Genomic DNA, 12,767 nt, shown 5'->3' with positions numbered 1-12,767 from the left:
AGCCAATGAACAGTACAAGAGAGGAGAACTGTGTCTCCCAGCTTTACGCCATCGCGCGCGGAGGCCATGGCAGACGGCGGAGATGCATGCCAACATTGGGAGCAGAGAAACTCTTTCTCCGCTCCATCAACTCCATCACTCTCACCATGCCGGCTCCCTTGGCCCTCCTGTTCCCCTCAGCTTTATTAAAAAATTTACTAAAAAAATTGTTACCATATATAATATTTGAAAAAAAGAATAAGTTATATTTGATTCAACATCTATTTTTTAAAAAATTATGCAAAATATCATTTGTATCCTTAATAAAAAAATTTTATCCCATTTTATCTAAAAATTAAAAATACATTTTTTAAAAAAAATTACCCCAAATATCAACCGAAGTAATTAATTTTTTTCTTATCCAATATAATATGTATTTTTAAAAAATATATAAATTTTATTACTATAGACAAACTATTTTCTAACCTCTTCTTTAAAAACTCCAACCAAAGATAAAGATCTCTCTTCATTTTATTATCACCTGAATATCAGAGTACAAATTCTGATCAGCATCTTTTAGACAAACAACTATAATATTCAGCCATTATTTAGACCAGTATGCTGATAGCAGGACTTTCTGGAATAAATGAACCATCAAGATATCTAAGCACCAAAATATACAAGATCCTGCCTTAATTCTGCTGCAATAATCCATAATCTTTTGCTCTGTCCATCTGTAGCAAGGTTGCACGATAAAGCTGATAAGCCTTGGCATCCAAAAGAATTACACGTCACCCAATGAGATATTTAACAAACCCCATGCAATAGTTTGAGTCGAGACAACAGAGAACTTGCTTTGCTAAACAGACCCAGATAGCCATGAATATACTGAAGAGCTGTTTAAGTCTTCATATTGGTAAGTTGGATGGAAGGAAGCCACCATCAGAGCATGTTATCTGCCCAAAATGTAGTCTCGTTGTTTACTGATACAGATAATCAACAGTTCAGACCATTCAACAAGCTTAACATAAGAGCCATCATAAATGGCAGAATCTTAATATACACAGAAACTTGAGAGGAAATAAAAAGTTTCAATACAATATTCATCAGAAGTTTAAAGTTCCCTATTCCAAGAGTACATGGAGAATGGTTAATCTTCAAGAAGGGGGATTATGACTCATCGTCGCTGTCATTGCCAAAGATTGAGGATACAGCTATTTTTGGTTTCTTGCCGATGCCAGTAGAAGTCTTCTGGTTAAAAAAAGAGTAAATAATAATAAAAATCCTCACAGATTAAACACATCTGAAAAATTGGCAAATAACAAAATTACAGCTACACAAACAACTTGCACATTCAGCATCAACATAACATTAATATAATTGGGTATACATGTTCAAACAGTTGATAATGATACTATAACGTCTCTAAAGTTAAAGTGTGAAAAGGGAAAAAATTACAAAGCAACATAATGCAAAACTCCACAACGTAATGAACTCACTCACTGTCCAAAACCTACAACACATTCCGCACACCACCATAGAGAATAAAAACATAAATTACCCAAAACTCTGTCCAGCCCAAGCGGCAAAGGGGAAAAAATAATAAATTCTTCATTCTTTTCAAACTTTCTCCATCATACTGCATCATAGGACTAATGAATATTCTCATCTGGACTGCCCCAGGCCATCAAATACCTATAGACTTTCTTTTGGTGAAAAAGCCACACAAGCTTTTAATAATACACTTTAGATAAAACTATTGTTGCTTAAAAACTGATAAGACAACTATCTTACTGAAAGCTTAAATTATTGTTGGAGGTATTGACAGATCCCACACATTTCAGGTTTTGTTTTTTTAAAAAAAGTAGGTTTAACTACCTGCAAAAATTATGCACAATGATATCTCCAAAAGAAAAGAAAAGAACAAAAAAAAGGAAGACAGTCAATGAGTTCTAATCTTCCAAGACTACCACATTGAGCTCAGAATTGCATCGAACAGACCACCATCTCCATTGTTGGTTGGAGTGGCGTAGGTGGAATAGTATTGGTTTCAAGTTTCAACGAACTCTGGGTTGAGATGGTAAGTTGAAATAGAAGGATACAGTAGTTTGGTGGAAGTTGGAATGACAAAATTTTTAGATAGTGATGCAAGTTTGCAAAAGATTAAGGCTATAGAATAGAATGGACAAAAGAAGAATCTCACGGAAAGGAAATGCACTAACATGTAAGATGTAAAATAATGGTAGACACTCCTCCACTGAACTACAAGATAATGAACAGCATGCCGGCCTGCCAGGGCACTATTTATAGGCACCCTCGACCTTAAAATCTTCTAGATTCTCAAACTAGAAAGGGCTAACACAAAGTCTAATTTCCTACAATTTCTAGTGAGTAGAACACTTTATTTAATATGCTTCCAAAATAGTTCTTAAAAATACATCCAGATTAGTACATGTAATTCTTTTATGACTTACCTCGATCTTCTCTGTGATATTCTAGATATTTCAATGATCCCTCCTCTATTTCTATGATATCTTTTAAAAAAGTGCATTATACTTTTGCAGTCCTTGATGTTTTTTTCTAAGCCTCCAAGCATTTTTTGAAGCATTTCAAGCTCAAGCACAGAAAAACCCAGGATCAAGCAGCAGGTATCTTCATGAGAGTACCATAAGAATAAAGTTCGAGACACTTTGGGGCATGCTCGCAGTCTCGAGGAAGCGCATCAAGGAGGTGATAAAAAAATAGTATTATGGAGATTTCATAGAATTATCTTTGAGAGAGATCTTCAAAAGTATTCTAAACCCAATCTAGAAGAATATTAAGAATATACTTCCTAGAAGTTATAGGATCTTCGTGGCATATAAAGATTCCCATATTTTTCATAATCTTAGGTCCGATTTTTTGTAATAATTAATTTATCAAAACCTCTCACAAAATAGTTTACTAACATCTAAAACATCCAGTTTATTACAGAATTTTATATTATTCAAGGGTCAGCAATGGTATAATTTATGTAAAATCCTACATTCAAGTACTAATGAAAATTACAGTTAAGCTATCACAAAAAAACGAATATATGCAATGTAATGAAGACACTAGTAAGCCCATAGAAAAGCCACATTACGTTTAAAAGGAAAAAAAATAGCCAAGACAACATCAAAAACGACAATCCAGAAGTGGCAGCCAGAAAATAAAATATCCCAAAGGAGAATAGGCGGTTTCCTCTTGTAGCATGCAATGTAGGCATGTGAAATACATTTTAAGCAGTAATAAGACCACAGAAAAAGATGCACCAAGATGCTTTTTGAAAAAATAGTGATATAAAATTAATGACAAACAATCTGTAAGTAACAAACATGAAATACATATAGTCTTACATATATAACATAATTGTTATACTATAATAAGTGTCAAATTTATTCCTCTTTTGATGCATAAGGCGGTTATTTAGGAGTCATCCTAAATCCTAATTTAACAAACCTTGGAAACACCAGGTCTAGAGAAGCCAAACTTCAATGTCTGCCGCTGATCTGGAGCCAAAAGTTTGGAAGCACTCTTTGGTGCACCAGTATCTGCTGACACTTCCAACTGTTCCTGTTGCTGCTGCTGTTGTTGCTTATGAGCATCTGCCCTAAAATGGCATCAAGGAAATTGTAGAATAACTTGTATTGACAAAGTCACAGATATTACAATAAAACTTAGAAATTATCTTTCAGTATAAAAACTACATAGTCAATGTTTTGCTAGAAATGGATACATTTGGGCAAATCTCGCCATTTCCTTCTCTTGACGTAATTGTTCGCGTTTTTGCCTCTCATCGCGGCTGCTGCTCCCATGCATTTCTTTCATTTCTTTAAACCTCTGTACAAAAGATACCATGTTATTGGACCAGGGTTAGGTCATGAAACAAAATGCCTTTCTTAACATAATATGCAAAGACTTTAGCACTGAGATTTTAGCAAGACAAAATAAGAAAATCAAGATATAGTAACGAATATAAGGAAAATAACATATTTTTGAAATAAGCTACTATATTACGATTGCAATTTGCAAATGTATTAAGCTTTATTCATAAGTGTAACCAGAGAAGCCATAGGATACTTCATAGGTCAACATGACAGAAGAATGAGATAAGAGCTTATGAAGCAATTAGCAATCATCATTTTGAATGGCAATCGGATAATTGGTCACGATGGGTGGAAGAGTTATATATCACTTGTGCAAACCAAGGGGAATGTTCAAGCTGAGGAAAACAATGGATATTCCACACTGTGCATGTAAAGCAAAGATAGGAGAGTCAACAAAAACTGCAATATAGCCTTTAATTCACATGCATCGGGGTTGGGGGCTACTGGAAGATGCATGCACAAGGGAGGAGTATGGGAATGCGAGAAAACTCAGTGTCCTAAACAGATCTAGAAAAAAGTGCCAAAATCAGACTTCCATATCATATTATTTCTTCTTAGATATCAAAGCGCTTTCTACGGCCTATGAACTGATTTAAAAATTTTGAGGATGAGATATACAAATTCTTAAAGCCATTGTAGTTGCTTGATATGAAGGGTGATTGCCTGATATCAAATATCATGGCATGTCCACTGTCCTGCTTATGTAGAAACGTAGTTTTGATACAGTACACATTTTGGCAAAAAGCATTAGCATAATACATACACACGCGCGTGCACATATAGATTTGTATGTATGGATGAATGAATGAAATTTCAATCACATGGTTTCTTAACTAGGAACTACAAAAAGGAAATTTTTGATTCAAAAATCTAAATTAAAATTGGCTTACCTTTCTGTGATTGTGATCATATGAGCTCAGATGACTCTCAAATTCCATTGCTAATTTGTATTGCTTGTTGCAAAGATCACAAAAGAAAACCTTCTTTATTTCCTTCACCTCAGTTTGAATTTTCTGCTCACGCTCTGCTAGGACCTGGATTGTCATCATTTGCACGAAGCAGGCAGTAGAAGCCACCAGGTAATAAAAAGTGCACGAAATTCTCAAGACCCTCGAAAGCTCCCTTATGATATATCATTCTCGTCAAAAGACACGCATATATGCTATATGCTGCCTACTACTAGATGTAGGTTTTGAAAATGTCAAGCATCAACCCCAAAGCATCAAATAATGGGTCTGGTGAAGAGCATCTAAAGACATACCTCACGCTTCCTTACAAGTTCCTCAGTCTCCTCTAATTCAATATCAAGTCTCCTCCGTTGCACATTTTCTTCAGCTGTAAAAAAATCATCTTGCTCTTGCTTCCCCACACCTAATTTTGAGTCCCTTATACCAGTTTTTATTGGCTCAATTATGCCTGCATATCCCCAACAAAAATGATATGGACCATTAACACAACCAAGAAAAGGGGTTAATTCAGGTTAACAAATCAGAGACAATATAGTGTGCACCAGTATAATACACCCAATATTTCCATAACATTACTTGCAATGAAAAAGCAAACACAAACCAAAGACACTGTCCAACAAAGCATGCAAAGATTATCGAAGGCAAATCACCAAACTACATGTTCAAAAAAATTTGTAGACAAGATTGTACATAATTTATCTCAACAGGAAAAATAAACAATAGGAAACAAAACAAGAAAACTAAAAGCAAACGGTGATTGTATTATGAATATGATGACAACTAACAGCACATAATGAAGAAAATACCTTGCTCGTTTTTTCCAAGACCCTTGCCTTTCCATCCCATTTTCTGCAGAAGCCTAAAACCTACGTTAGATGACGTGAGTTGTGTATCCAGAGATGCTTGTTCCAAGTTTTCTGTATCAAGGTTTTCTGTGGGACGGTGATCAATTGGCAAATGAAAATCTTTCCCTGAATCCTCAATAAGGGAATTAGAATATGCCTGCAACAGCAAACAACATACCCAAGACATGCTCAAACAAGAATTTATATATCTTCATTCAGAAACAGGATAGTGAAGCATGGAGATGTCAAGAACACAAAACATGTGTACAAAAAAAAAAAGTACATGATCAATACAGCCTATGAGTCCAGATACACTGATAATTATGTCTACAAACCAAACTATAGCAAAAAAGAAAAATAATTTCTAAAATAAACTATAACCAATTTGAATCAATGGAGAGCTACACATTATAACTATCTCAGGAAGGACGCTCTTGTCAGGATCAAGCATGCAGACCAAACAAACATCTCTTACTCAAGTTACAAAACTATAAGGAGATCAAAGGAAGCTTACCTCTTCCCTATCTATTTGTCGTTCTTGAAAATATGCCTCCTGTCTGCCACTGTAATGTTTGCCTTCCATTTTGAATGAACCCTAATATATTGGTAACCAATCTACAGGAGTCACACAAATCATGGAGACAAAAGATCCAGAACCAAGGTATTTTTCAGTAGATTCAAATAATATGATATTGTACATGGCAAGCACAAACATATGGTGAGTAATAAGAAGAATAATGAATAAAGCACATAAAGCAATGCTCAAAACCTACCTTCCCACACCTAAAGCATATGATGGTCATGTAATTATACTTGTATCCAACTTTCAAAATCTCTCATCCAACTTATAAACAAATGATCATGGGGCTTAATAAACATTACAAGACTTTTCTAAAAGAGGAGAGAAAGATGCTTAAAAAGTAAAACCATAGATTTAAGGGCAAGTAGTCATGATATATAGAAGTGATTATATTTGGCTCACAAAGTGTATTTAATAATCATCCAGCAATGCAACTTTTCTAGAAGATGAGAGAAAAATGCTTAAAAAATAAAACCATAGATTTAAGGGAAAATGGTTGTGATATATAGAAGCATTTATATCTGGATCAAAAAGTGTAGTTAATTATCATCTAGCAATCCAATTCATGAGATGTATATAAAGCAATGAACCACATCACACAAAGACAGTAAACCTGCAAATTGGCCAGCTCAACCTGTGACTAGACCAGATCAGGACTGGTAATCTGACCATCCTGCAAAATATGATCCTTCCAGAACAGCATGTCAGATCTTGGTCAATTTATTCCTAACCAACCCATGGATTAAACAGGTCTAAACTAATCAAACTTTAGATGTCCTGACCTGCTTCATTTTCAGCCAAAAATCTCATGATGTTGAAACCCCTAAACCCTTCATTGCTCACCCCATAGCCATGTTTGGGCATATGGAGTGGGTATTAAGGCTTTTTAGTTGCAGGTCGGAGCCTCAATTAAGGTTGAAATGCATTGTTGTTGATGATATTAGTGGTAGCACCAACACCCTTTTTAGTTTTATCTACTTGTTATTCATGACACTACTAGTCTTTCTTCTAGGCATAGATGAAATAATATACTTTCCCTTTATCTTGCAATGGACCAAGACCTGGAGTAAACACAGTCTCAAACACTATTAGTCTTTCTTCAACACCAACACCCTTTTTTTACATTTTCTCCACTTGTTATTCATATCACTATTTGTCTTTCTTCTAGGCATAGATGAAAATATACTTTCTCTTTATCTTGCAATGGATCTAGCCCTAGACTGAGCACAATCTCAAACACATTGTGTCGGGTTTAGATATTGCATGTCCAGGACTAGATGGGTCTAAAATACTTTCCATGGACCCAACCTACTCTGCCCTGGTTGGTCAGTGGGTTTGGTCCAGTTCTGAAATCATGACCCAAAAGGAAATAGGGTCAGGTCTGCATCATGCTTAATCTGGTCCAGACAAGGCCCATTTGCAGACATAATAAACAATCATCATCCTATAAATAATCATGACTCAATTCTCCTCTATGGAGACTACACAACCGGCTGTATTCCAAAGCTTATCCTCTACAGAGCACACATTGCTAAATCATTCACCACAAATTTCATACAAGTGAGCTTAATTCTGAATCTTTAATGACTAATCAGACAAGTTTTCCTCCCCAGGTAATGACGCAAGCCTTCAAGGGACCAAACTTAGCAAAATATCATGAGATTTCAGCAGCCATCTCTCAATTGTTAGTTAAGCGATGAAGATCAAGTTTATGGCCGAGTAGGAATTCAAGAACAATATATGTCCCTGGTTTAGTAGGAAGCAAGCTAGAAAAGTAACTTCAAATATTTTGACATTACCATACTCGAAATGAAGTCAACATTGGATTGAAAATAATAACAACACAAGCATAGATATAAGGCCTGCTAAATTTCTACTTGTATGATGGGATACGATGTGAGGGAAGGCTATAAGTATCATAATAAGATTGACCCAGAGCCCCACAACTATCATTTTACCTTTCCAAGATTTAACTAATTGTCATTAAAGTCCCAAAAGTTGGGCCAAAGTGACAGAAATAGGCTAGGAATTGAGTCATGATAAATAAATTCTCGAGTCCTTGTTGGTCACTTACTAGGTTGCTTATTGCTACTCTTGAGCTTAGACCTGATAGTTTTATACTAAGGAGTACCACACTCACAAACATACCATCAAAATATATTTTAAACATCAAATGGTAGAATACGTAAAATCCTATGCTAGATAGCCTGGATTATATAAATATCCTTTTGTACATTTCTATCAAATATCATATATACTAATTTTTGCAACATGCATGCCTTTTTTTACTTGACATTTTCCTTGAATGGCTATCAAAACAAAGGATCTAAAAGTCTTATCACAACTGCAGGTACTTATCTCTTGACACCCACAAAACAGACCAAAAGTGTCACTAATAATGACCCCCCAGACCTCCGCAATCCAATGAAAGAGTTTGGCCTTGGCATACCTTGCATCCTATGCACAGTGTTCAATTTTATGGGAAAAAAGGGCCCTAGGCCTTCTTGGAGTCAACAAACAGTGGTATTGTACCATTGGTACCCTACTGAAGATATGCTCCTGCCATTAGAATCATGCTGATGCCGTGTGACAATCATCAAAGACATGGGTTTCTAGAAGGAAGGGACAAACTCATTGTGGGTCTTGACCATCACTTGCCTACTGACGACCAGCTAATTGGCATCCATGGTGTACAGACAAAGCCGACCATACCACTGGTAGGCTCCTAACCTTTACCCAAACTTCAGTTCCCTGCATTGATTTCTTCTTGGATTTGTAACCAATTTTGACAGGTTTACGGGAAATTTTTCACTAACTCTCGTAGTCCCACATTGGACGCATGAGCTCTAGACCTCCCCAAAAGGGCTTATTAAATCCCCACCAGGGGACCAAGAATCGTCAAAAGATCACTGAGGAATAGCCAAAGTCTCAAAGAAGGAGCTTTAAGCCTTTGCAAGAGCACACTTCTTGATAATTAAAGCTTCATGTCGCGGTTCATAGCCTTTTATACTCTTGGAGGGTACGAAGGACTTGATGGGGCTTATAGGAGAAGGGTCAGACCTATGGCTCAATGCCCAAAAATGGGAGATTTCTTCTCCGCATCTCTCTCTTTTCTAGTATTACTTAAATTTCTACATTAGCATGATTTAGCTTAGTTCCTGCAAACTAGCCTAGCCCTTCTTTTCTTTTTCGAGGTTTCAAGGGAGGGCGAGGTGTTCCAATACCTTCCCTTCTCTGCAAATTCTCTCATATTAGCATCATAGCAATTAGTTTCCTTTTCAATTTCTAGTTTAGATTAATTTTTTGCACCCAAATTAGTCTAATTCCTTTCAAATCTTTCTTTTCTAGGAACATCGATATCCTTAGGTTGGCATATAGTTGTACTAGGGAGGTGCCCCTACAAAAGCAATCTTCGTGTATCAGCAGCAGAAGGATTGGGTGGTGATCAGGAGCAGTGTGTTCATAGCAGTGGGAACCTTCGGCGGATTGAGCACTACATATAGCAGCAACCCTTCGCCTAGAAGCAAAGAGTGGTGCAACAAGGTGCGACAAGAAGAGCACAAAAATGAGGTTTCACACAATGAACTAGAATTAGATGATGGTAGCCTTCCTCCTAATGTGCATTGTCACAATTTGCCCATGCCACCTAAACCATTTGGCAATAATAATTCTTCCAATTCATATGTCAAAAGCTAATAGTTTTATTTGGTATCAGGTATGTAATGGAATGACAAAAGATGCATTGGTTTTCATCATCCATTGTTCTGCTCTATAACTTCCAAAAGTCATGATCGTGGGGTAATATAGAAGAAGGAGAAAAATGATACTTACAGGTGAAATGTAGCTGCCAGCAAAATGAAAACGTATAATATTTATATATATATAATTATACAAACGTCCTCCCCTCCTCCTCCTCCTCCTCCTTATATCCTTCCCACAAAGTATCTGAACAGATAAAAATAACGGACTAAGAATATAATGAATATTTGATAGACAACATAATAAATCGAAAGACCACAAAACAAAGAGACAGACCAGGGAAAAAGTTGCTTACTATCCAGGTATCATGCAATAAAGGTGATGGCAACCCCATAACTTTACAAGGAACTAAATTAGAAGGAAAACTTTATAATGAACTAGCTTAGAAGGAAATAATTAATAAAAAAAAGACAAACTTTTCTTTCTCACAAAAGAATACTTGGCTTCCTCCGAATTATCTAGTTGACGCCCTCTAGGGTTTGCTCTAGTGAAAGAACAAATAAGAAATTAACGTCCTTTAGAAGCAAAAACAGGAACGGCGATCAAGATAGGAAGAATCCGACCAAAAAAAAACTAACAAAGGCAGCAACTTTGGATCATCCCCTGATCCGACCATATCTTATCAGAAGAGGCATGGGCTGGGCTTCGCATCGCATAAAAATCAGCTCAAAGAAAGGAGATAGATCTCGGCCAAGAATCCAGCGATCTGCGACAGAGGGAGTGAAAATCGAGAGGAGGGAGAAATGGGGAGAGAGAAACGAACCTCTGACCGCTCGAGAAAGAGGACAGGGAACGTGATGCCACCAGTCGATCGGCCCGACGGCGCCGGGGATGTAGGCCTTCGGTCGCCGCTGCCGTTGGAAGAGGTCGAGACTCGAGAGACGAGGGGAGAATCCAACAGGAAATTAGGGCAATTCGGGTCGGTCTTCAATCTGGACGGCAGCGATATTGGATAAAAAGAAAATAATAGCAATAATATATACATATAGCATTATATATATATACACACGCACACACATAGGTCAGTCTACAGGGAGGCTTTTCAGCGACCGTGTCCACCTTAGACCTGATCGTGGGCCGGATTGGGACACAAAGAAGATCAAACTTTAAATAAACACTGCCAGTCCGATTAAGATAAATAAAATTTAGGCCCAAGGCCCAGCCTGTGATCAGCTATAGTCCACTTCGAGCCCCTCAACTATACCTTGTTAGGCAGACATGGCAGCCCATTTGGAGTGGCCCATAAAACATGTATACCATACGACGACGAGCAGTCCATGAAAACCAGTCACATAGAAGAATGTTCGGAACCCACTGCTCTGGGATATCAGTGGTGGGATGACCATGCAGACGAAGCACATATATCGTGAGGCCAATAGAGCAATAGATTGGGTAGTCTCGTATATGGTTAACCATTCTGAAGAGACCCTGTGGCTAGGAGAGAGAAGATTACTCGGTGCATTTCGGAATTTGCATCCGACGTATATGATACATCCGCTTCAGCAAAAAAAAGAAGAAGAAGAAGAAGAACGTTCGCCTGTTACAGACATTTGTGGAAGCAAAAAAGAAATCATCAAATTCTAAAAAAAGGGTGAGAACCAGTAAAAGAGTGATGATGGAATAGTTTACCAGGTACATATTTTTAGAGAGAATGATCCGCAGATCTTATTATCCACATAATTTAGCGAGCGGCATCCAAATCGTTCTATGAGTTGCTTCGTTCGCCTCTTACAGCATGACATTAGCTAAAAGTCTTCTCATCAAAAAAGACACTTGCTAAAAGCATCCTTCATCCATTATGCCTATTTGAGTTGAGTCTAGTATAAGATTGTTATTCTACTCCAGGTATGAACGTTGGAGGTTAGTGGAGATGAGTTATAGCATAACAATCGGCTACAAAATTGTGGTTCTTTCTTTTGGGCTTTTGGTCACTTAAATAGTCAATCCACAAGTGAATGGTTGTTGGCTAATTCAAGCTCTGAGTCCATTCTCAATTTTTCTTTTAATCAGCTCTGATATCATAACCTAACCCTCCAGCAAGAATTATTTAAGATAATTTAGCTTAGCCAACCTAATTTGCAGCACAATAAAAAAAAAAAAAGACCAAGGCATGCGCCTTTCTACATTAAAGCTTTTATTGTTTGATGAAACTTCTGTTCTTTCTTCGTAGAATTAATTCAACGCAGCTGGGTCCTCAATTTCTTTCGTTTATACCCAAGTTGAAAAAAATTAAGGCAATACCATCTGATGTTCTCCCGAAAGTTACAAAAATTGCATAAATTACCATCCTTATATTTTTCCCAAATTTCTGTATTTGTCCCTCGTACTTGAGCTTTCCACCAGCTATAACAGGTTGCCATAAGAAAAATCAAGATCCTCCACTTTGAGATGAACAATAAGCAAAAAAATTTCAAAAAGTTTTAGAGTGTACTGTAGCTATGTGTGTGTGTATGTATGTATATATTGGTGTGGCAATTTTTTTTCTCCATTCTTTTCTATCTGAGAATTTTTTTAAAAAAATATATTGAAGATTGAATCATCAACCTCCTTCAAGAGTAAACTTCTAGGATGAAGTACTAATCAACTAAACTAACAATATACTTTTCTAAAAAAATTTATATAAAATAGTGATTATACTTTTATTAGAAAATATCTTATTCTACTCTATTTAAAAGTTTTAAAAAAATTTAGAAAAAAATCTTCCAATTTATAACTAATGAGAATTAAA

The 12,767-nt window shown here is 36.5% G+C and overlaps 1 protein-coding gene across 4 annotated transcripts; it reads right to left on the bottom strand.

The window, feature by feature from the left end:
- Positions 1-473: 473 nt before the first annotated feature.
- Positions 474-11,008, bottom strand: LOC103721818 (D111/G-patch domain-containing protein). Of its 4 annotated transcripts, none has more exons than XM_039125430.3 (9): positions 10,803-11,008; positions 10,112-10,225; positions 6,215-6,295; positions 5,662-5,857; positions 5,149-5,303; positions 4,778-4,921; positions 3,737-3,840; positions 3,460-3,610; positions 474-1,230 (listed from the first exon to the last, which is right to left on the bottom strand). In XM_039125430.3, the coding sequence occupies exons 3-9, from the start codon at positions 6,281-6,283 to the stop codon at positions 1,150-1,152; spliced, it is 900 nt and encodes a 299-aa protein (XP_038981358.2). In that variant the 5' UTR covers positions 6,284-6,295; positions 10,112-10,225; positions 10,803-11,008; the 3' UTR covers positions 474-1,149. The 4 variants fall into 4 exon arrangements, with proteins under 4 accessions (XP_038981358.2, XP_088563167.1, XP_038981359.2 ...); XM_088707041.2 differs by having other exon boundaries at positions 474-1,227; positions 6,215-6,315; positions 10,803-10,965; XM_039125431.3 differs by having other exon boundaries at positions 937-1,227.
- Between the last annotated feature and the right edge of the window lie 1,759 nt (positions 11,009-12,767).

The sequence above is a fragment of the Phoenix dactylifera genome, chromosome 1, assembly GCF_051530095.1.
Source record: "Phoenix dactylifera cultivar Ajwa chromosome 1, Ajwa_hap1_PhDact_Kaust_v1.1, whole genome shotgun sequence".
Classification (NCBI taxonomy): Eukaryota; Viridiplantae; Streptophyta; class Magnoliopsida; order Arecales; family Arecaceae; genus Phoenix; species Phoenix dactylifera.
This window is presented reverse-complemented; position numbering and strand designations above follow the sequence as displayed.

Bases quoted from the DNA above. Each gene is read 5' to 3' on its own strand.
- LOC103721818 (XM_039125430.3), bottom strand. From the start codon at position 6,283: ATGGAAGGCAAACATTACAGTGGCAGACAGGAGGCATATTTTCAAGAA. The intron at 4,922-5,148 runs GTATGTCTTTAG...ATGACAATCCAG, and splicing joins AACTTGTAAGGAAGCGTGAG to GTCCTAGCAGAGCGTGAGCA. The intron at 3,841-4,777 runs GTAAGCCAATTT...TCTTTTGTACAG, and splicing joins ATGATCACAATCACAGAAAG to AGGTTTAAAGAAATGAAAGA.